Source organism: Vanessa cardui, chromosome 16 (genome assembly GCF_905220365.1).
Source record: "Vanessa cardui chromosome 16, ilVanCard2.1, whole genome shotgun sequence".
Taxonomy (NCBI): Eukaryota; Metazoa; Arthropoda; class Insecta; order Lepidoptera; family Nymphalidae; genus Vanessa; species Vanessa cardui.
Genome location: NC_061138.1, coordinates 13,047,158 through 13,070,613, shown reverse-complemented (window position 1 = coordinate 13,070,613; position 23,456 = coordinate 13,047,158). Strand labels below are relative to the sequence as shown.

Sequence of the window (23,456 nt, the reverse complement as noted above, 5' to 3'; positions counted from 1 at the left end):
CTCACCTCGGCGTGCAGGTGCGCGTGCGCGGCGGCGCGCAGGCGCGCGGCGCGGGCGGCGGCGCGGGCGCGCTCGGCGGTGCGCGCGGCGTGCGCGGCGCGCAGCAGGCGGGCGCGCGCGGCCTGCAGCGCGCCGGCCAGCGCGGCGGCGCGCTCGCGTGCGCGCCCGCCCGCCCGCGCGCGCGCCTTCTCGCACAGCGACTCCAGCGTCACGCTCCACGACGCGCCTGCGGCCGGGACTCGTGTTATTTACTGGGTTGCTGTTCACTCGTTATGTCAGCTCCACGTTACAAGCCACTGAGTGGCGGTTACCTATCTCCTTCTGCTCGACCTCGGCGTGCAGGTCCAGTCGGGCGCGGCGCAGCAGCAGGCACAGCACGGAGGCCAGCGCCTTCGAGTGCACGCCGAGGAAGCAGCGGGACACGTACTCGGCTGTGAATCTGAAAGCAGTATATACAGACAGTTTAATTGCAGTCGATGTAGACTATACGATATTAAAACAAAACTTCTAATGTGTGCCTAACTAGTTTGATAGTATATATTCATAGTTACATGCTTCAGTTAGTCGATGCGCATAGAAGCCAAAACTTTGCAAAAATACACGTTATTTGACTGCTCACCCGACCCGCGATCGAAAGTTTACAGACATTTAAGTTGGAAAAATATTCAAATCGGTTTATTATTTAATGAAAACTTTTTGAATTCATAAGCAGCGCTACTCGGACCGAATGTAAATCGTAGAAAAATATTCATGTTTACAGCAGTCGTCCGAAAACTAATATTGAAATTAACAAAGTTTTAAGGTTAAATATTTTATTTGCTTAACAGTACTAATTCGTAGCATAAATGCAATTTATGTATTTGCTTGATTGTTAAACTTTCCTATCGCAGGTACTCAACCGATCATCATATAACTTTGCACACAAGTTATCAAAGCTCTGATGAACGAAGATACTATAATGCACAGGAGTATTGGCCGTCCTCAAAATCCGATAGGATGGTTTGTTTTAGTATTTGCGTCTGGTGTCGACTGTACCCAAATGCATAAGAAAGTAGCGAGTGTTGTGGTGAATTGGGATGCGTAACCTCTTAACGGGCTTGCAGAGCGCGTTCTCGTCCTGCAGGCCGAGCGCGGCGGGCGCGGCGGGCGGCGGCGCGGCGGGCGGCGGCGTGGCGGGCGCGGCTCCGCGGAAGGCGCTCGCCAGCTGCGCGCACAACCCGAACACCTCGGCCACGGTCTGAATGCGCCGCACGATGAAGATGTCCTCGAGGATGGAGCGGAGCGCGGGACTCTGCATCGCCGCCTGGAACATGTCGTACAAACTATGTACAGACGACGACTCCTTGGTCGAGTGGAGGTACGCCACTCTGAGGTCCCAGGTTCGATTCCTGGCCAAGTCGATGTAGATTACCATTAATTCAATGTTGTCTTGGGTCTGGGTGTTTGTGGTACCGTCGTTACTTCTGATTTCCATAACACGAGTGCTTCAGCTACTTACATTGGGATCAGAGTAACGTATGTGATGTTGTCTCATATTTATTTATTTACAGATCATCCATTTCAATAATTTTACTCAGGGAAAGGGCGTAAAAATGGGAACATTTTAACAACAATTAAAGTGTTCTTAATTGACCATGAGGTAAGTGCGGTGAGTGACTCACCGACATGTGCATAGCGTCGTTGATGTGGTCGATCTTCCGCCAGGCGGGCGGCACGGGCGCGGCGAGGTGGTCGGCCAGCTCGCGCGCGCGCAGCTCGACGGCCGCGAACAGGCCGTTGAAGCCCATTAACAACATGCGCCCGGCCGACTGGTTCTCGCTCTCAGCCGACGACGACAGCAGCTTCTCGTAGCGAGACCGCAGCTCCGCCGCCAGGATTTGTGCGCCGGCTGCGGGGGACTTCAAGCAAACATACTCTTATATGTATCCGATGGAGACGATAAATTTGTAAATAACATTGCTGATGGCAGCGATTTTCATTTCTTACCTCCATATCCATGACTATGTATCTGAAATGCATCTCAAGCTGCGTGAGTAGTTCATTGAGAGGCACCGGTGTGGCCATGATCACTTTGTTTAGTTCGCTAATCATCAGCAGTGCGGAAGGATCTTCGGAGTGCACTTTCTTCAGAGCTTCAGGCAAAATAATTGTACTGAAGTTATAGTTCAGTTGTACCAAATCGGCTAACAGTAGATTAGCGTTCCTCACGCATTCCACGGCGACTGGTAAAGCGGCATCGTCGACTGAAGCCGACTGCAGGGGCAGCAAAGAGAGCAGTTCGACCGCTTGCATAGAGAGCGAGCTCATGTCATCGAGGAACCATTCCCCTTCTCGTGACGTCAAGTCTACGAGACAGTCTCCTGCGCTTTGAGCTCCGTTCTCCAACATTAAATATCGCCTGTTTAGGTTACAGAGCAGACCAACCACGATTATTTCCAGAGATGCTGTAGCACCTTCTTCTGTTCGCACCCAATTACTGATATTATTTTTAGCTTCCTTGTAGGCTTCTTGTGCCAACACCACGGCATCGGGCCCTCCTTCCGCCTTAAGTCTCTCTAAACATTTGTTCAGGACCGCAGTTGCTTCAGTATTGATTTGTTGCAACCTGTAGTTGTATGCAATAATTTGTTGCGTGTCGCCAGTAGCAGTTTCAGCGTTGACTAAAGCCACTACTTGATTTGAGACTTCTCTGCAAACTTCTGGCGATTTACTTTCTAATGCGGCAGCGAGATATTTGCGGAACATCATTATACGATGGTACTCGGTCTGACTCTGAGGGTAATACTGCGAGACAGCCACGTATTGTGTTAAAAGTTCTAAACAAGACCTGACCAGTTGATTGGTCTGTTGAATGCTTTGGTTTAATTCTAGTTCCGCTTGCTCGCATTGGGAAATCATTGAACTTTGACCAGCATTCGTTAAAAACTCCTTTATGTGTTCAAAAATTGGTTGCTCTTCTTCTTCTTCCTCGTTTGTTCCTGAGAATTCTTGGACCCAAGTCATTAGTTGAGGTCCGTTTAGAACCTCATTAGTTTTTGCAAAACTCTCTATTTGAGTGTCAAAATCATTTAGGATTTTGACGAGTGCTTTCATCGAATCCTCTACGGCGTTCTTGGCTTGTTTGTACGAAGTATACTTTTGTGATATCGCGTAGAGCGGGTGGTTATTGAGATCGTTTCCAAAAGCTTCGATCTCTTTGATGAGCGCCATCTGTTGGTGGCACATTTGAAGCTTCGCCTCGACGGCTTTCAGTTCTTCGTTTTCTTCTAACCATTTTTCTGCGCTCTCTTTGACTTCGGGAAGTATCGCCAAAAGTTGATCGCTGAAATAAAGCAGAGATAAAATACATCAGAACGTGTGGCGCTTTCGGCGAATATTTAAAATCGAATTTCGTCTAACTTATTAATAATTCAGAGTATTGCGGAAAATTTTTAGCCAAAATTCCTTTTATATAATTACATTATTCACAGTAATCTTGTTAAGTGTGAACTTATGTTCGCATATACTCGTTTAATGCATTAACGTATTACTTATTGGACTAAAATAAAAGGTGGCGGAGTCCAACTTCAATTTAGTAAGACCATGTGGTAATATGCATAGTGTAATATGCAATTTGAAGTAAATGAACGTTTCGAAAATATTATAAGACAAATTATATTTTCATCTATTTCCTTTACTCAACGGAGCTTAATGCAAACATTTTATATGATGCCTATGTTATCCAAGATTCCCTGAAAAACGTATCTGATAAAAAAGGAAACATTTAAGCCTTTCCAAAGCCGCGGTCTTGTAATGGAAAAAGATACAAATTTAGTACAGCAATAACGCGCGCTATAAATATTTGCGTTGAGAGCCTGTCACTGTGTTATCACCGCGTGCGTATTCTCAGTCGAGTGGGAACCGACTCGTAAAGATACGTCGCTTGTGTTTATTGCTTCCTTAAATACTCGAAAGCGAGGGGGTTAGGGAGTCATGTTTTGTTCATACGCCATTATGTCAGCTGTAACCGCGCTGTCAGTGAAGCGAAAACTGAACTGACACGCTTTCTCATGTGATAAAAGATGTTAAAATAACCGAAACGAATATTTTTATTTCTAGATTATATCAATATCGAAGAGAAGTCATTGTAAAGTTACTGAAATGTACCATAATAGACTCATTTTGAATTCAAAACAATAGTTGTTTGTATGTAGACATTTTTAACTTTGCCGTTTAATACATTGGTAAAGAAGGCATATTATTTAATACAAGGTTATAGAGATGATACATATAATAAAATTGGAGTGTCTGTTTGTAATATTAAAATCCTTCGACACCTCCGACAGTAGACACGAACAATGCAAGTAGAAATAATCAATAAACCGTCAAACTTTAGAGTATGACATCTTAGAGCATGCCATTGCATCTCAAATATTACATAGTTTACACAGCTTTCGAACCAGAACACATCCATACTTCATATTTACTCAGAAGGTTTGGCATAGCCTTCGCTAACTGTATTTAACTGTATGGTACTTGAATGGTTTGAATGAGAAGCCTTCCATTAAGATTTTCATGTTTGTTAGGCTGAAGCTAATGTCGTCCCCAATCCTAACGCAAGTTTTACTAATCGAAGCTGTATATCTAATATAAAATATTATTAATAATAATAAATAAATTATATAGCTAATAAATAAGACGCTGAAACTTTTTTTCTATTAAATGCATAAGTCGAGATGTATCATTAGCAACGAATACAATGCTTCACGATGTTTACGAGTTATTGACATTACTTCAATCGCTACGGCGTTTCGTCATTTAAACTAATGAGCGAACCGCGAAACTTCGCGTTTGTTCAAAACAAACTATAACAATTTTTTCATTTATTTTCTTATACAGCCGTATTACTCTTTAACTTTTTTCCGCTTTCTTATAACAAAGATCTTTGTTGAATCGCAACAATTTAGTAAATAGGTATTCATTTATAAAATGTGCAACAAACTGTGTAACATAACATATGTAAAAAACTACCGCAATTAATAATATCACAAAAATAAAACGATTTACATTAATAAGTGAACTAGCTAATATATTGTTTTTCCCCTGTAATAGATGATTAGCTAACCGATCGAAGTCATTATCTAAGCTGTGATCATTACAAGTCTACATGTAGTATTAGCGAACATTGTCGTTCATTACTGTAAATCAGTTGGTCGTGTTTTACGGGGGAATCCCCTTTTTTTATGTACTTACGTGACTTCCTTGGCCGTGTGCTTGAGCTCGCGCACTCGGACGGCGAGCATGGCCTTGGCGGCGCGCACGTGCCTCGCTCCTCGCTTCCTGCGCCCGCCGCCCCACTCCACGAGCGGATCGTACACGAACGCCTCCAACAGGGTCAGCAGTGTTTCACGACCGCGACGCATCGTCCGGAGGACGTGTTCACATGCCAGCCGGAATATGCCCTGTTCGATGAAACGATAATCATTAATATATTGATAGATATTTTAATATTTATTTATCCATACTATTATATACAGCTGAATAATATATTTTTATTTTATGGTACAGGTTGGCAGACGAGCATATGGGCCACCTGAAGGTAAGTGGTCACCATCACCCATAGACAATGACGCTGTAAGAAATATTAATTATTGCTTACATCGTTAATGTGCCACAAACCTTGGGAACTAAGATGTTATGTCCCTTGTGCCTGTAGTTACACTGGCTCACTCACCCTTCAAACCGGAATACAACAATACTGACTACTGTTATTTGACGGTAGAATAACTGATGAGTGGGTGGTACCTACCCAGACGGGCATGCACAAACCCCTACCACCAAGTAAATCTTTTAATTTTAATATTTGTTTATCCATACTATTATATACAGCTGAATAATATGTATGTTTTTTTAAAAGTTCGTCTCATAATCTACCACAATTGAACGGTCCCGACGGTCGGTTAAAAGAAATTAGTCTGAGCTTAGAATAGCCTGAGACTATACAATATAACATTATATTGTATAGTCCTAGTAGCATAGCAGAAACCACAAGGGACAGTTTTTATATAACGGATTCCATTCAGGATGGTAATTGACACCGCCTGATGATAGGTTATCAGCACTGCCGACAGATATTGGTGATATTTTAAGCATTTCTTACATAATGAAATTCGCTCCAGAGGACTGAGATGTCATGTCTCTTGTTCCTGTAGCTACACATGCTTACTCATACTTTAAATCCGAATACAACAATGCTTAGTATTGCTGTTAGACGATATCAGTATAAATATAATGTTTCGAATATGAGCATCTGGATGTAGGCCAGTGTAGGAGTTAATACCGTAACCGGATGTAAACGCCCCCTCCCAGTGCACCAGGGAAGGCTAATGTTACTGGTCCGTTTTGCCGTTTCAATTAGGGAGCCTCCATTAGCGATATAGATAACGGACGGTCGCAGTAAATTATACAAAGTTGAAATAAGCTGATAACTGAATATTATTTCATTCAAAATAGTTTACGCTGATAACAGTCGATACATTACTGGTTCTATATTTGATGCAACATCGTTATGTAACAACAATAACCAAACATTTTTTAAGTTACGAGTAACAAGAACGAGAAAAATCTGTCCTACATAAACAAAAACTTGCAAAACATTTTTTTCTTTTTCTTGTTCATAAGAAAAGTATTCGAATCGAAAATTTATTTTATGATTATGATTATTACTTATAGTTTATATGTATCCTACGCTCACGACGACGACAGACATTGACGCTCTACGAATTATTAACCATTCCTTAGAACATGCATGCGCCGCCCACCTCGATAAGCAAAGTCGCTATGTCCCTTGTGGCTATGACATACAACCTTACAATAGTAACGGAACCATGAAGAAAACTGTTTAACTATAGAGTAACAGATCACAGTCTGGAACCTTCCCAGTCTAATCAAATCAAATCAATCAAATTCCTTTATTCAATATGAAATCACTACATTTACTTATGGATTATCAATTTAAACAGTACCACCGGTTCGGCAAGGAAAACATCCTTACCGTACTGAGTTTCTTTTGCCAGTTCTACTCGAACTGGCAAAAGAAACTTAGTCGGATAAGTAGATCATCATCATACTTTTACAAGCACATAAACGACGTAAACATCTCCTTTTAATATTTCCCAATGTAAATAAAGCTACAATGTTAATAAAAGCGTGACACAGGACAGAATGGTCGGGGTCCGGTCTCACGAGACGCGCCCGCCAAGAAATAGAATCTAAATATTATAGAATAGAGTTCTCTGACGTCAATATACTGTAATATAAAAATCACTCTTTGAAATTATCATAAACATTACTTATCAAAGATCTGAATCAATATACTGCAAATGATTAAGTAAATAAATTGTAAAATCCTTTTATTTTATGACATCATTTTGAAAAAGATTAAATGTATTACCAGTAGAGTTAGTACATATGAATTATTTTCTAACTGCTAAATGTAATGAAGGGGATGATTAATGACTGTCAAATTCTTCATAACAGACGGAGCGCCAACGTTTATAAGGAAAACATAGTATGTGCGCAAATTGTTAAGTAAATTACATGACGTGTAGCATAGCTACGAGGCTGAGCTATTTGGTTGGTTAACAACAACGCGCACTCTAGAAAGGAAATATCTTTGGTATTCGAGATTTCACGAGAATCCAGGCTCAATGCATGCAACAGACCTGGGCACGGCAGGAGCGTCGGAATTCAGCCAGCCATTTAGTGCATGCCTTGTGACATACACTTTAATTGAGGGCTCGCGTGAGATGACGTAAGGATGTCAACGTTTTTATTACCTCAGCAGCTTAACACAGCGGATTCAACCATAGATAAAAGTTTAAAGTATTTCATTACATCGAGTAGTTTTCTATATTTTAAAATAAGCCAGGTTTTAGTTGAATTATAAAGTTTCGAATTTACGGTCATCTATACATTTACCAAAATTAAAAAAAAAAAAATTCTTAAAAAGTTGTGAAATAGAAGTTGTTCTTCAACTCGCTCTCGTATCAGGTCGCCATTCCATCATATAACCGTCTCGTGCGCAGTCGGCTATTCTTCGTCGCGACCGAACGAATGACCGAAATCGATCAGACGACCTCATCCGTAACCCTTCTACGCTCATCTATCATTATTCAGAGATCACATCTGAGATAATAAACGATACGTTCATAGAGGTTCTGCAGACCGTGACCGAATTCCGCATGATATATTAGCTCCGTAATTGGTAACACGGATACCTAACCTTCGTTATTAGATTACATTTCATATAATAATAATAAGATCATAGGTATCGTCTTTTTCTTTTTTTAAAAAATACTCGAAGCGATGTTCTTCTAAAATGTTACTTATATGTTAAGGTTAAGTAAATAAGTTAATAAAGACAAAAATAGATGACTTCATTACTGAAAATGTCTTCAGCTGAGACTCAGAACATCGAATTTTTATTACGCTCTCTGGGAAATAATTACTGACAATCATTTTGCGTGCTACGAAACGATGTAGCGATTGTTAAAGATTTAAAAACCTACAACGATATTGATTATACATAAATAAAATATTAGTTTTTACGTGTCAGTGTTTATACACCAGATAATCATTATAATTATCATTATCTAATGATAATGTTACTACAAACACAGTCGCTTACGGCAAATGTCCCCACGTATGTTTAAAATTAAGCAACAGATTTTGATGCGGTTTTTTTTAATAAATAGAGTAATAAGAGAGGAAGGTTTTTGCATATGAAACATGGGTAATATAGTTAAGAAACACTGATTATTTTCGAAGTTTCTAATGTGATGTCGTAAATAAACAATTTCTGTGATATATTTAGTATAAGTATTGCACCGGGGCGGGTCGCTAGTAATAACATAAAGAATTTCTACTTTATTAAAATGAATGATATATAGAATAGCAAAACACCTCGGTTTTAGTAAAATTAGGGAAGGTCGCGCACGAACCTCTATTAAAACAAAATGAGCTTGTGTCTTTTAATTACGTTCTGTTACTGGGACGAGTAAGCCATTGATACAGGCACAATCATCTTGGTCTGGTGCCAATTTCATAGCAAAGTCAGTACGTTGTAATGAGAAAATCCAATAACATCGAATATTAAATCCAAAGAAAATAGAAAAAAATATAAAATATGCATAATACTACGCACCCTTAATTAATTTAATTAAGAGCTAAGCCCTAGGCACGATAATAAAAACTACAGGTTTAAATTCTGAAAAATCTTTCCGAAGAAGTTATACGAAACAATTTAGTTTAAACCTTATATGAAAAATATCATGACAGACCAGCATTGAGATTGGCACAAGTGGAACGGAAGTCGATTTTTTACAGGCGACGTCGCTAGCGTAATCCGAACAAGCGACGTTAAGGTTACCTGAGCCCCCATTTATTTTAATCCGATGGGTCAAGGGTGGAGACTCGTGTTAACTTTGTTTTCTAAGCAGAAAATATTGTATGGAGTTTGGAAATTAATGGCTACTGATGACAAAAGTCTGAGCTATGAGTATTGTATGTATTAACTTTTGTAATAGTTTCAAAAATGAAACAAAAAGTACAAAAGAGAAACTTATCACCAACACATGTGGACAACACGACGTCAAACCTTGAAAGATACACAAATTCTGCATTATTACACCAATATAAACATAATCTACTAAAATCCTTTTGACGGAGCTAGAATTGGATAATTATTCTTTTAGAAATTCTTTGGCAAAGTACCTTCGCTCGACAACTGTCATAGTCGATATACTTTGACAAAGTTCCGTCCCGTTCTCGTAGCGCGCTATACAATAAAATAGCTCGAAAGTATTTTCTGAATATTTTTAATTCGCATAGAACAAGTTCCTTTGTAAAACTGAGAATTTAATTAAAATTCAGTTAAATATGAGTAAGTTCTCTTTATGAAACCGTGATACTGGTATTACTTTTCATCTTATTTACCTTGTCTTTTTATTTATCATTAATAAATATATTGTATAAATATTTCCCTGTACATTCTCTATAGTTTAGTAATGGCTCGTAAAAATCTTTCAAATGTTGGACAAATGCCTCTCGCTGGTCTAAATACTGGGCCATCATTGTTCAATACTCATAGATGACCTAATATCAAAACAATGATTTATTGAAACGATAATTTAAAGGAGTTCGTGCATACCACCATACATTTGTGGTAGGTAGAAGTCACTTTAGACTCTACGGCTAAACAGCAATACTTATTGGTATGATGTTACCGAATCGATGAATGAATCAATGTAACTTTAAGTAATGTGATTATGGTTTGAACTCGTATACCGAGACTTTAATGTCATAATGCCTCCTCACAAAACCGCTCTTCCTCTTGGAATATACTTTATTGTAATATATTATTATAATAAGAAAGAATGGGAGATGTCCCAGGACACCTTGTTAGAACGTAGTTACACTCGCTATTATAAATACTAAATAAATTAACAACCCGTGAGAATATAATTCCCATATGAATTAAAACAATAACAAGAAAGTTTAAATAAATACATATATAATGGAAATATTAAGAAAAGAGAAGAAAAGAAATCCCTGAGCGGGCAGAATGCTTTTTCCCCACGAGACGATTTCTGTCAGTTCACCTTAAGTCGTGTCGCGATTTCAGGAAAAGGTCCAAAAATTATTTTTATTTTCTGAAAGAGGTTCCATATTTGATTTTAGTCGTTATTTTTTTTTTTGTTTTCTTTAATAATAATTTTAAATGTGTCAAGCGTGCTTATCAGTTACATTTTTAAACTATACAAATGCTATTGTGCGTGATAAGTTTGGAAAGCAAAGAGAACACATACAAAACATTACACACAGCATTGCACATAATATAACATGTAATTTAGCGATGTACTTGTCCGATGCGAACAAAGCATTATATCAAGAGATAATTGGATACAGAGTGCTCTTAGAGTCCATCAAGTCTCAAGACATATAGTTATGTAATCTGTCCATACTTAGAAGTACTTACATGTAAGTTAATGAACTGTGTGGATGTGTGCAATATTTTATGAACATACTATAGCTGGACTTTGATTATCGTTGGAAAGAACGATGTGGAGTTGACGAATTAACGAGTTGACAAAATTGGCATGCAATATGTTTCATATTAATTTTACACATTCACGATTCTTACGAAGTATTCCTTTACGTCCTAGCAATAAATTAAGCGTAACTAAATTATTCATTGTCATGTACGTGTATAAAATTGGTGAAGACAAGCACAGTAAAAGATAAAGAGAATTGTAATTGATACAAATAACTTATATCAATCGTTCTAGCAATTTAAAAAATACTCATATCATATTGTATTTGTTTTTTATAAAATAAATAGTACCATAGAGTTTAGACTATACATGGTGAAAATGAGCCTTCAAGAAGTTAAGTATTTCCCATGACCGTTGATTTTGGCTCTTTCTAGTGTACTGCAATCCCTTACACTGTCAATGTGTTGCCAAACTTTTAGTTAAAGTGCTCTATTTGCCCTATTAATACAAATTGACTCAAACATTCTACAAACAACATTTTGGTATGTCAACGTTACGTTAAAATATAAAAGCAAACATATATGTGTAGGTAGCCACACATTGACGAATTTTACGTAGTGTGAGCTACTGTCAAATACCAAAAAAATAATTTTCGTACAAATAAGATTTTCATTTATAAGATAAGTGTGGGTTAAAATGTTAACTTGAAACGAACAGAAAATAATACCAAAAAATACTTATATCAAATATATTTTTCAAAAAAATAAAACAAACTAAACAATTATTTAAATAAATTAAGACTTAAAATATTTCAAACATATAGAATTAATTAACAAATTTCTTTACTTTTTCATACATTCACTTTGCTATCTGTTTAAAAACTTGCTTTTCACAAGTGAAGAAGTGTTCTTTTTCAACTGCTTATAAACCTTCTTTAACCGCCATTTACGTTTCTCCGATAAGGAAGAATCAAGAGTAAGTGAATCTGCCTCTTCGATGAAAGAGTTGTTAGAATTATCTTCACTTTCATCCGTGGTGTTGCCATCAGAAATAGTATCTGTGCTCATAGAATTTAGGCTTCTCGAATCTGAATCGTCCGTGGAAGCTATCTTCGATGTTGCAAAGCCTTGATTTAAATTACGTCTTTTAACCGACTTTAAAAACTCCTCGGATGAGAAAGTCGTGGTGGGTGTATCTAACACGGCTGGGAGGCATCTTGATGTTTCTTGATTCGTTTCCAGATCGACGGGAGTTCCCCACTTGTGGTCCAGGGCACGGAATGCGAATGACAAATGGAGATGGAGATCCATGGCTTGTTATGAGCTTATGAGTTTTCGGATCGAAGTCAAATTTGATAATGATAGCTTTGACTAAAACAGATGGTATAAATACGACGATCCCCTCCACTTTTACTGGTAATTAAGAAATTGTGCAATTAGTTATTGTAAATATGTAATTAAAAAAAAATAATTAATTGATCATTAATAGTAAATATGGTCCTTACATATTAAAGTTAAAGGGTTAAATCATTATAATCGGTAATTATCTAATTATTAAGTATATTAATTAATTAATTTAAATCAGTCATTATGAAATTTGTTTGATTATATGTATTTTGTTGAACTTATTACTAGCAATATTAATAGAATTTTTATAATAATTGAAAGTGTGCTTTTAATAAAAATATATTTTATCAACATTTGGATCTACGAACTAAAAATAATATTGAAACGTAACATATCTGAAAATTATTTTTGGTTACTACCTAGAAATCCTTCTTTTCTACAGAAATCTACTTTACCAACAACAACAACGTATATTTTTGCTCATACATTACTTCAATGACGTAAAATCTCTCGATACATACTAGTTTATCATAAAGTATAAAGTTTAAACTATTCTTGATCTACGTTACATTTATTTTTACTTAATATTCCTTGCAGGCTTTCGTGAACTTCGTCGGTAAAAGTTAAGGGAAGAAATTGTAAAATTCCACGTGTACGAAGCGATGGGGCTGACGTAACGGGGGCGCGTCGTGGATTCCTCGCCCCGGGGATGTCTGCGTATCGAAGAAACTTGTTTACTGGATATAATGTTGAGAATATTGGACTTTCTCGAATTAACGTACGAAGAAAAAACGGATACTTTACTTTGCTCAGCAGAGTTGTTAGAGACGAAAATACACCCACGATCCCATTTGTTTTTTATACGGAAATTCAATTATGAGGTGCTTAGTCAAGATTTTTCACAGAATATAGATAAAGTTATTTGCAAATATATTGATAGTTGTTGTTTTTAATAAATCTTTGGCGTCGCGGTAAACACAGATCTTAACAAGAATCTGAAGTGTTTCTAAAAGAAAGCTAATCAAGAGAGCAAGCAGTATTGTATTTTTTGTAATTGTGACACAATGCAAGAAAAACGGTTTAATGGTCGGACTCTGAATTCGGGACACGACTTGCAGCTCTAATAAGTCAATAGACAAATGAAGCAGCATAAATATAATAAATATAATGCTACTTATTTAACCATTGTACTACTAAAACCTTATCTATATACTATAATATAGAAATTGTTTGACGGTCATATATAACAATAGTATCGTACATTGACCCAGATTAACTACCAATTTTCAGCGGCCGTGAGAAAAATCGATCGATAGATGACATTTAAAAAAATGCCGCTAGCTTTATAATCAAAATCTATCATGTTTCGTATTATATGTATATTTTTATTATCAAAACGACCTAACCGAAACGACCTATTATTTAGAAGACGTGTATATTAGCCGGAGATGGTTGGTTCAAATTTCTTTTACGCACATATAATAATTTTGTTTTTTCCCTTTCTCGATGACGAATGAAAGCATTGAAAGGAAACCACGTTGAGTGAATGTCTACAGCCGTATCCATCATCCCGCATTAGCACAACATGTTGAAATAAGCTCCGAACATCGCATCAAAAAGGAAAAAAAAGCATCAGTCTAGCAGTGGGAGCTTCACCGGGTGTTTACAATTTTATATACATGGAAATTTTCGTTTCCTAATCATATGATCTTACAGACTATGTGGTTATCGAAAGCATCATACAATGTACGTTGAGTATATACATTAATATATTTTTATGTACGTTTTAGTAGATAACTTACGTTGACGATATTATAACGCTATTAGTATAATAAAATTGTAACGGAAACGTGTCTGTGCATACATTATATGATGAAAGTGATATTAAAATTATTTTATCAATTCTATTAATGAAATTATTTTAAGTTCTATTTTTCGAAAATACCCTATTTCTACAACACTATAACTAGGATTGACTATATCATAGATCAACATATACAACATCACATACATTACTCTAATCCCAATGTAAGTAGCTAAAGCACTTATGCTATGGAAATCAGAAGTGACGACGGTACCACAAACACTCAGACCCAAGACAACATAGAAAACTAATGGTAATCTACATCGACTTGGCCGGGAATCGAACCCGGGACCTCAGAGTGGCGTACCCATGAAAGCCGGTGTACACACCACTCGACCATGGAGGTCGTCAAAACCATATAACACATAGGAAAATTAATAACAATCGAAATAATATTAAACATATAGAAATGTAAGAGATTATCGAAATAATATAATCACTAAATCTCAGTTCAAATTTTAAAGGACCTCACAAAAATTACTTCACTAGATCTTGCGACGAGATAATTAAAGCTCTGCACTACGAGCGCTTGCGGTCACCGCGGTTTCTATTACCGCTCATAAAATATTGGTAAACCTAGACCATATGGCAACTGGTGTTTTCTTACCCCGCACACAGGCGACGATTGGTGGCGCATTAATAAGTTATTAATTAATTTTTAAATTACGTTATATAACATGACACCTCTTATTTAATAAAATAATTCAATTTATTACAAGCCATGACATATGCCTTTTTTTTGACAGTCATCGATTTTACTTATTGACAGTGGACAGTTATATTAGGTAATTTATACACATGCTTATATCTTTATGCGATATTGATTGTTTCCATATCATAATATAGTACATATACATCAATTAAAAGAGACAATAACTCATAAACTATTTGAAGTATGCTTCTAACGTCTAAATCAAATTCAGTTGGTACTTTAACACCGTAAAAGCTGGGTCTCTTCAAGTGCTTATTAAAACAATGTTGTTCACATCCTTATGTACTTCGCTTACTTAAATTCGTTAAAGAAATAATATCTAATAGTGACAGAACTGAACACATTGAAGTATCAACGGAACTATAAACTAGTATTGATTGTAAACGGTCGCTGAACGAGCGAAATGCTTCGGTGACGTCGCACTGGACCGCTTACATAATCTATTTGATTGCATTCAAGATTAATGATTTTTCTTTTAAAAACAAAATAGAAAAACTGGCTTGAACATAGTAAACGTATTATGTTTGTGTCACTCGCTAAAATTAAATTATTATTTCGTCTGCTTCCGGCTCCAAAATTGTTCGCCTTTGTTATCGACAACAGCGTAAAATATTCAAGTATTCATTTTTATTATTCATAAGAATAATTTCAACTAAAATATAATTAACTCTCAGTAAGTCAAGCAGTTAATTGGTAGTGTAGTTCATAAATTAGCATGCAACCCATATAATACAAACTATACAAGTATTGCAAAACAAGACTGTAGCACAGATCGCATGTTTGATTTTTTAATACATGCAATTCACATTTTACGATACGATATTTTACCGAATACAATAAAAGACTTAGATTTGAAATCATTAATAGACAAGTTATATCATTCTATTTAATATTATATTGGTGATAAGAATGAAGTCAATATTAGACACAAAAACAAGACATATAGACAAAAAGGACATTGATAGTAAAAAAACAGAAACCTTCACGAAAATGCTACCAACAAATTTACAACACAATATTGTGAATATTTGGGAAAGCATAAGACACGAAAAAAGGTACATGATGCTTATGTGTATATCTAATAGAGTTATAATACATATGTATATATAACTCTATTGGACTTTACTACCAATCGTATAGAAAACTTCAAGCACTAAGGATTCAAATCCTTTCAATATTTCCAAGAAAATAAATAACTAATTATTACTTTTATAGTGTTGTTAAAATTTATAAGTATTCATTTTAGTTTTTCAGCAGTATTACCGCACGATTCCAGACGAATTCTTTAAATGAACTACTATTTTATTTAATAATACTTGTAATATAATTTTCATATAAGCTTATATATTATTTGTTGTTATATAAAAAGTAAAGCGCTGATCATATCCCATTGGTCAGGTATACCTTGATGTGATAATAATAATTATAAAGAGCAAAACAATAATTAAAGTGAAAAGGTCTAATTAAGGGCAGTTTTCGTTGTGTAACATTTCTGACGCAACGTTTTTACTTAAAACAATAAAGTGTCACGTTACCGTACCGCTCGCGCTTTTTATAAAATTACTCTTGTTCCAAAAAGTAATTTCCCTTTTAAAAAGGTAAGGAAATATAACAATTGAAATGTTTATCTGAAACTTGTTATCGCCGAGGAGTTTGCCAATTATCTTTGCGATATAAAATGGCCGTTATGGACCTTTGTTTTGGTTTTTTCGTGTGACGTCAACGAGGCTCGCTTGCGTTCGTATCGCAATTTACCTTAGATATTTTCGTCGTGTTCAGGAAGCTAACTAAATGAGTTTCTAATTAACAAATGCGTTCAATAAAGGGAAGTAATAAAAAATCATCTTATATATGTATTTGATTAATTGAAATGATATAAAAATTACATATTATGTAACTATTCCCGATAAATTTGTTTGGAATATTTTAAAGAATAATTATACATACATCACATAAAATGAGCCACAATTTAATTGTTAGTTCTAAGTTCAGTAGATTACAAATATATTAGATTGCTGAAGTGAGTTATAATAGGTTGGGGAAAAAGTTTCTTCGTATTTTATATGAAAATGCCAAAAGTTTTTTTTATAGTTTATTTACATTTGACTAAAGTATGTAGGTGCCATTTTGTTCCATAACTTTTTGCTATCTTGTTGGTAGTGACATGATCCCATTGCTGTAAAAATTTTGGGGCTTCTGATCGAAAAACTGCGACAAGTGGTTTTGGCAGTCCTCTCGTGATGTTAACCTGACACTGCCTAAGGATTCTGCAGAGACCGAAACAGATGAAAATCTGAAGGTGCAAGGTCAGGACTATACGGCGGATGCATTAATACCTCCCAGCCAAACTCTCGTAATTTTTGTTGAGTGGCTAAAGATGTGTGAGGTCTAGCGTTGTCATGGTGAAAAACCACACCCCTTCTGTTGATCAATTCTGGCCGCTTTCTCTCAATTTCTTGCTTCAATCTCATCAATTGTTCGCAATACAGTTCTGAATCGATGGTCCTGCCGGGCGGTAACAGCTCATAATGAATGATGCCCTTCCAATCCCACCATACACACAGCATTACCTTGTTGCGAGTTAATCCGGGTTTTGCCACAGTCTGTGAAGCTTGACCGGCCTTTGACGACGATCTTTTTCGCACGTTCTTGTCGTATGTGATCCACTTTTCATCACCAGTTATCAGCTTCTTCAAAAATGGTTCGGTTTCATTACGTCGTCGTATTTCTTTCAGTGAGTTCATGAGGCACCCATATATCGAGCTTTTTTGTGTACCCAGCTTTATTCAAATGAGGCAAAACCGTTTTGTGGTTGCCAATTGCCAGTTCTTCAGCTACATCGTAACTACTAATATGCCGATCTTGCTCCACTTTTTTAAAAATGGCATCAATTTTGTCCGTAACAGGGCGACCAGAGCGAGATGCATCTTTGATATCAAAATTTCCGGCTTGAAAACGCTTAAACCAAACTTGCGCTGCTCTCACAGATACTGCATTAGGTCCATAAACATCACAAATTTTTTTCGCGGCTTGAGTTGCATTTTTACCTCTTTTATAGTAAAATTTTAAAATGTATCGAATTTCTTCTTTAGATTCACTCATTTTAACAACAACAAAAACAAATGAAAATCACACAAATTCCTAATTTGAATTTGGAAGTGCCTTCTTTAAAATTAAAACTTTTTAATGATACCAAAACCAGCCAGATACAAATGGTATAGCCAAAGAGATTTTATTACAAGTTCATACATACTATATGCGAAAAGACTTTTTCCCCAACCTAATAAATTAAACTGAAATTATTTCAACACAGCTGTAACTTTTTATCTTGAAAAATAATTACTGTTGCGTTGCATTTATTATTATTTCCGTTAATACCGCAACTTGTACCGCTATCGTCTAGTTTAAAATCTCCGACAAGCAAGACGAACGTAAAAGTTGAAAGCTCAAAAACTTGTCTCGACCGCGAAGTTTTAATGAACTGTCGCGTCAAGTAACGCTGCTTTTATACATCTAAGATTATAATCACTTAACTATTTATAAACTACATTCTTTGCTTTTAACGCTCACTGGAACAATATAATTTTATTTCGATGAAAATATGAATATTTTCATCTTGTTTGAGGAATAGTAATTACTTTGCTTTGAAGCAGTACAAGCTAAGGATGTTTGCAATTCTGTCTGCGAAGTTCATTTAGTATTCATGTTTACTTACTTTTGTTTTAGATATAAAATTCTAGTTAAAATAGAAATAGGTTGATATTGTAATGAAAAGTTTTTAAAAACAAGGTTCTCTCAACTTTTTTATACTTTAACGAATATTACAAGTGTATAAAATCTATTTAAAAATTCCGTTCCAAGATTTGACCTTTTTATACGATACAAGCTGCTAGACCTGACTCGGCTTCTTACGGATTAAGTGAAATTACATAACTATTGTGAAACTTGAAACCGGTGGTAGCTTCACTTAATTGTAAAATGACGATTCAAAAGTGCTTATAAAAGCCTACTTGAATAAAGTTTATTTTGATTTTGATTTCTTTAACTGTTGTGCATACCCAACGAAACCTGTCGAAAGAACATTTTCGTTGATACTCCGCTCTAATTTGCCTTTTTAATTTGTCATGATGATATATAGCCTTCCGTGATAAATGTTTTTACAAATTATTTTATTATTTTGTATTTGAAATAAACAAACAAAGAATCTAATTAATTAACTAAACTTCAATTTTATAATATTAATAAACATGTAGGTATAAACCTTGCGTTTATAAAAATATCCACGAACAATATAAACCATAAAATATTTCTATTAAAACTTGGTAACATATGGCTGCCATGCATAACAGTGCAACGACGTAGACCCTCTACAAGCTTCGTAGCCGTGCTACGATCACATTAAATACGTCTTTGATATTTCAGTATATAAAATTGCATTGTATCGAATCATGAATGCTACATTATTCACAAAAGGCATGTACAAATTTTAGTATTGGAATATTTGAAATATAACGAAAGTATTCCAAGACACTTTTACATTATTTGTAGTGGAAATATGTAATCGAATTGAATGACTATGGGCTATTAAACTTTCAATTGCTTCCATTATAATTACATGCGTCTTTAATGAAATTCAGAGTATTCCAAAATATATGTACTAATAAATAAGTAAAGTAAAGTAACAGTCTGTAAATTTCCCACTTCTGGGAGGCCTCCTCTTCCATTATGGATAGGGTTTGGAACATATTCCACCACGCTATTTCAATGCGGGTTGGTGGAACGCACATGTGGCAGAATTTCGATGAAATTAGACACATGCAGGTTACCTCTCGATGTTTTCCTTCACCGCCGAGCACGAGATGAATTATAAACACAAATTAAGCACATAGATATAGTGGTGCTTGCCTGGGTTTGAACCCGCAATCATCGGTCAAGATGCACGCGTTCTAACCACTGGGCCATCTCAGCTCCCTACTAATAAATAAAAAGCCTGCTTTTGTAATGACTAACTTAAAAAGACATTAAAACGGAGAAGGTACAAAATTTAATATAGAGCTGTGCGACATTGAGCGAGTTTGTATTAAACAAAAATATTTTGTGATAAGCTAAGTTACTCAATATTAAATCAGCTTTCTGTCAGTGAAAGTTCCGTCAATTTTGACATTCAGCCGTTCCTGAGAGAAGCCGGAACAAACAGACAAAAAGACAGACAAAATTTAAAAAAAAACCTTGGTACATGTACCGTGTATACATACATATGCATTTAGTATAAAAATATTTATTATTACAAACAGACACTCCAAATTTGTTTATTTTAAATAAATTTACTTCAATAAATTTACTACATGTACAGAAGATACAAAATAATAAAATGTAAGTAGCTGAAATTACAGGTTTCAATCATTATAAATTTAGATTGACGATTGAATTTCAAGTACGGTATTATAAATAACAAGTAAGCAGACGTATAAAAATAGCATTATCATCATAAATATATAAACAAAAAATATGTGCGAAATTTTCAAATTAACCTATTTTTCCCTGAGTATGGATTACGTAGAGGCTTTGATACGATACGCCATGTAGGGGTGAAATATGCCTTATGAGAACATTTTATTGAATTACGATTCTCTCTTCTACATACATTCCATTGAAATACAATCTCATGCTTCAGTTTGATTAGGACTATGAAGTTATTGAAAATTATATCCAATCGTAAGAAAATCAAGGCGTGATGAAAGGCCGTAATTATTGTCACTGAGTAAAAAAGATATCTAAAGGTGTATTTCTTTGTAGATCTTACAGTTATATATTATGGGATATCTACCACGTTTTTTTATTTTTATTTGGCGGAGCTAGATTAATGTCCCTTATTAAATAACTGTGATATTAAAAATAATCATATTTATTTAAAAATCTATATAGATATTGAACTCATTTACTTGTTATCCCTTCGACTGTTTTTTTATGAGATATGTGGCAAACGAGCAGGAGGCTCACCTGATGGAAAGTGACTATCACCGCTCTTGGACGTCTACGATACCAGGGGGCTTGCAGGTGCGTTACCGGCCTTTAAGAAATGAGTACTCTCTTTTCTTGAAGGTTCCCAAGTCGTATCGTATGCATTTTAATAAAATCAAATACTTAAGTAAACATTTAATAATACATGCTACACAGTAAATAATCTGATACCGTCAAGCGGTTAGAACCTTTACCGAAAGTTGCGGTTTCAAGGACCCCAGACATTTTTAATGTCGTAGTTTGTTCAGCTGTCTAATATGTTCTTTTTAAAACTATTCATAAAAAAACTATACTTAAGCGAGTATTCTAAAGTATCGCGATATTATAATTCAACGAATATAGAACATTATAATCATGTAATACACTTCAAAGAATTCAATTATGAGGTATAAAGGTTGTTTGAGTAAGGAGTACAAAAGCGATCTGATAGCTTCGATAATTAGGAGATTATTTGAAACGTAATTTGATATGTCCAACGCATGTTTAAAGAGACTACCGATCACCTGTCGTAAGGTACTGACGTAAACGACTATTAACATGACTTATATATCTTATTCATGTATTGTATATGTCACTGTAAGATTACAAAATTCTTTAGATTATAATCTGAGATGTACAGATTAATACTACTACCGAATAATAACGGTGACATATGATTGGTCGATTTTACAATAAGATCGGCCAATCAGGAAGAGCTTTCGACAGTTGACAATTTGACGCGAGACAGATTGTTATATAACAGTTTAACTTCGATAGATTATAATATAGCGAAAAATAATGCGTTAAATTGCAATCATATTCATAATTGGAATCGATAATCTGACAAGACAGATTGTAATCTAAAGAATTTTGTAAGCTTACGGTGACATATATGTATCTAGTGATTAGAGATCTGCCGAGCTTTTTATATAATTTTTAATAGAGCTTAAAGTTTAAAAGAAAAGCATTATAGTTGTGCTTACATCCAACAAAAAAACCATAATTATATTATTGTACGATCGAATTCGGTCACAAAGACTAACCTTCATTCCAAAAATTAACAATCTGCGCAACACATACATATTATATTGCATTAGTGATGTACAAACACTCTATGTGAGTGCACACTCTATAAGGAACGGCAATCCGACGCGACCGAAGAAAAATCATTCGCAGGACCATTGGCTTTACGTGTCACTAGCTAACCTGTCACTAAATAAAGAAAATTGTATGATATAATATAAAATAATCTAAAGCACTCCGGAATAATGAAATTTTTTTCTAGTGTTCTTTTGTTAGTATCGGATCATTAGTTCCAGCGGCTGCTTTCTACATAATAATAAACAAAGGTTATCTATTTATAACATTAAATACTAGTTTATTGTATTGATGAAATTACTTTTAAACATTAATATTTTTATCTAATAGAATATACTGTTTAAAAATATCACACTATTGATTGAACAGCATCGATGCGCATCGAAGGAAAGTAGTGACGATTATTTAACTCAAAACAAGTATTCAAAATATAATATATTAGAAAATATAATATGCATTATAATATTATTATGCCGATAAATAATTGAACGAATGTAAAACAAATCACTGATATTTAAATGAGGTAGAAGTGTAAAAATTCCCGAGAATCCTTTTAATCTTAATAAAACGGCAGGCGGCTCGATTTCGCGGAGGCGTGGAAGAGAAAAAGGGAAATTAGAAAATGGTATTTTTGCGTCTCTTTGTAAACAGAGGCCAGATTGAGTGACATTATTGAGATTTCGCCGGAGACGATCGGACGTGACGCGGACTATTGCTTTCGGTTTAATCAAAGATTTCATTTTTATTAAAAATAATAATGTGAACATAGAATACTCGATGAGAATCGATATTAGCTAAACCTTTGAAAGCTTAAGGTTTCAGTCGTCCTTCAGTTTATGGCGTTTGATATTTATGTTATACATGCGCAAAAAATCACTTTATTTTAACAATAATATAATGTATGTAAGTTTTAGTTAATGGTCTTGCCATGAGCGGTACTTGCAAAAGTGTAGTCGTTTCTTGTGTGAAGCCTGATAAATCTATTTTGGATGCTGGTATACTTTATAAGGTGTCAAGATCTTTAAAAAACCTACAGAAAACTAAGCACAAAACAAATAATATCGTATATGAAATCCAACTCTAAAGGGTAACCGAATGAGTAAATATAATATTTAGAAATAAATATCTGAAGTTATTTTGTTTGGAACGTTTTAAATAATACGTTCTTTTTAAATTATAATAACAATTTTGTAACTAATTTGAGTACTATAAGACTTTATTTGTATAATATATATGAATAGTACTAGTAGTATCCGGTTTTCAATAGAGTTGAGGTTATCCAATTTTCTCATTGAACTAGCTATCGAAGGTATTAATTAAGTGAGGTGTCCCGTTTAAATTGAAGAGAAAAACTCAACGTCTGAGGTTGGAAAAGTAGGGTCCTCTCTTATTTCTTTAAATGG

The 23,456-nt window shown here is 35.3% G+C and overlaps 1 protein-coding gene across 1 annotated transcript in view; it reads right to left on the bottom strand.

Annotated features, from left to right (window-relative positions):
* LOC124536060 (serine/threonine-protein kinase SMG1) overlaps positions 1–23,456 on the bottom strand; it is a 114,502-nt gene that overhangs the window by 3,356 nt on the left and 87,690 nt on the right. The window contains exons 2-7 of the mRNA XM_047112484.1: positions 5,233–5,441; positions 1,987–3,322; positions 1,662–1,898; positions 1,086–1,303; positions 312–439; positions 6–226 (exon numbers count right to left, since the gene is read on the bottom strand). Coding sequence (XP_046968440.1) covers positions 6–226; positions 312–439; positions 1,086–1,303; positions 1,662–1,898; positions 1,987–3,322; positions 5,233–5,441 — 2,349 coding nt within the window. The remainder of the gene's footprint in view (positions 1–5; positions 227–311; positions 440–1,085; positions 1,304–1,661; positions 1,899–1,986; positions 3,323–5,232; positions 5,442–23,456) is intronic.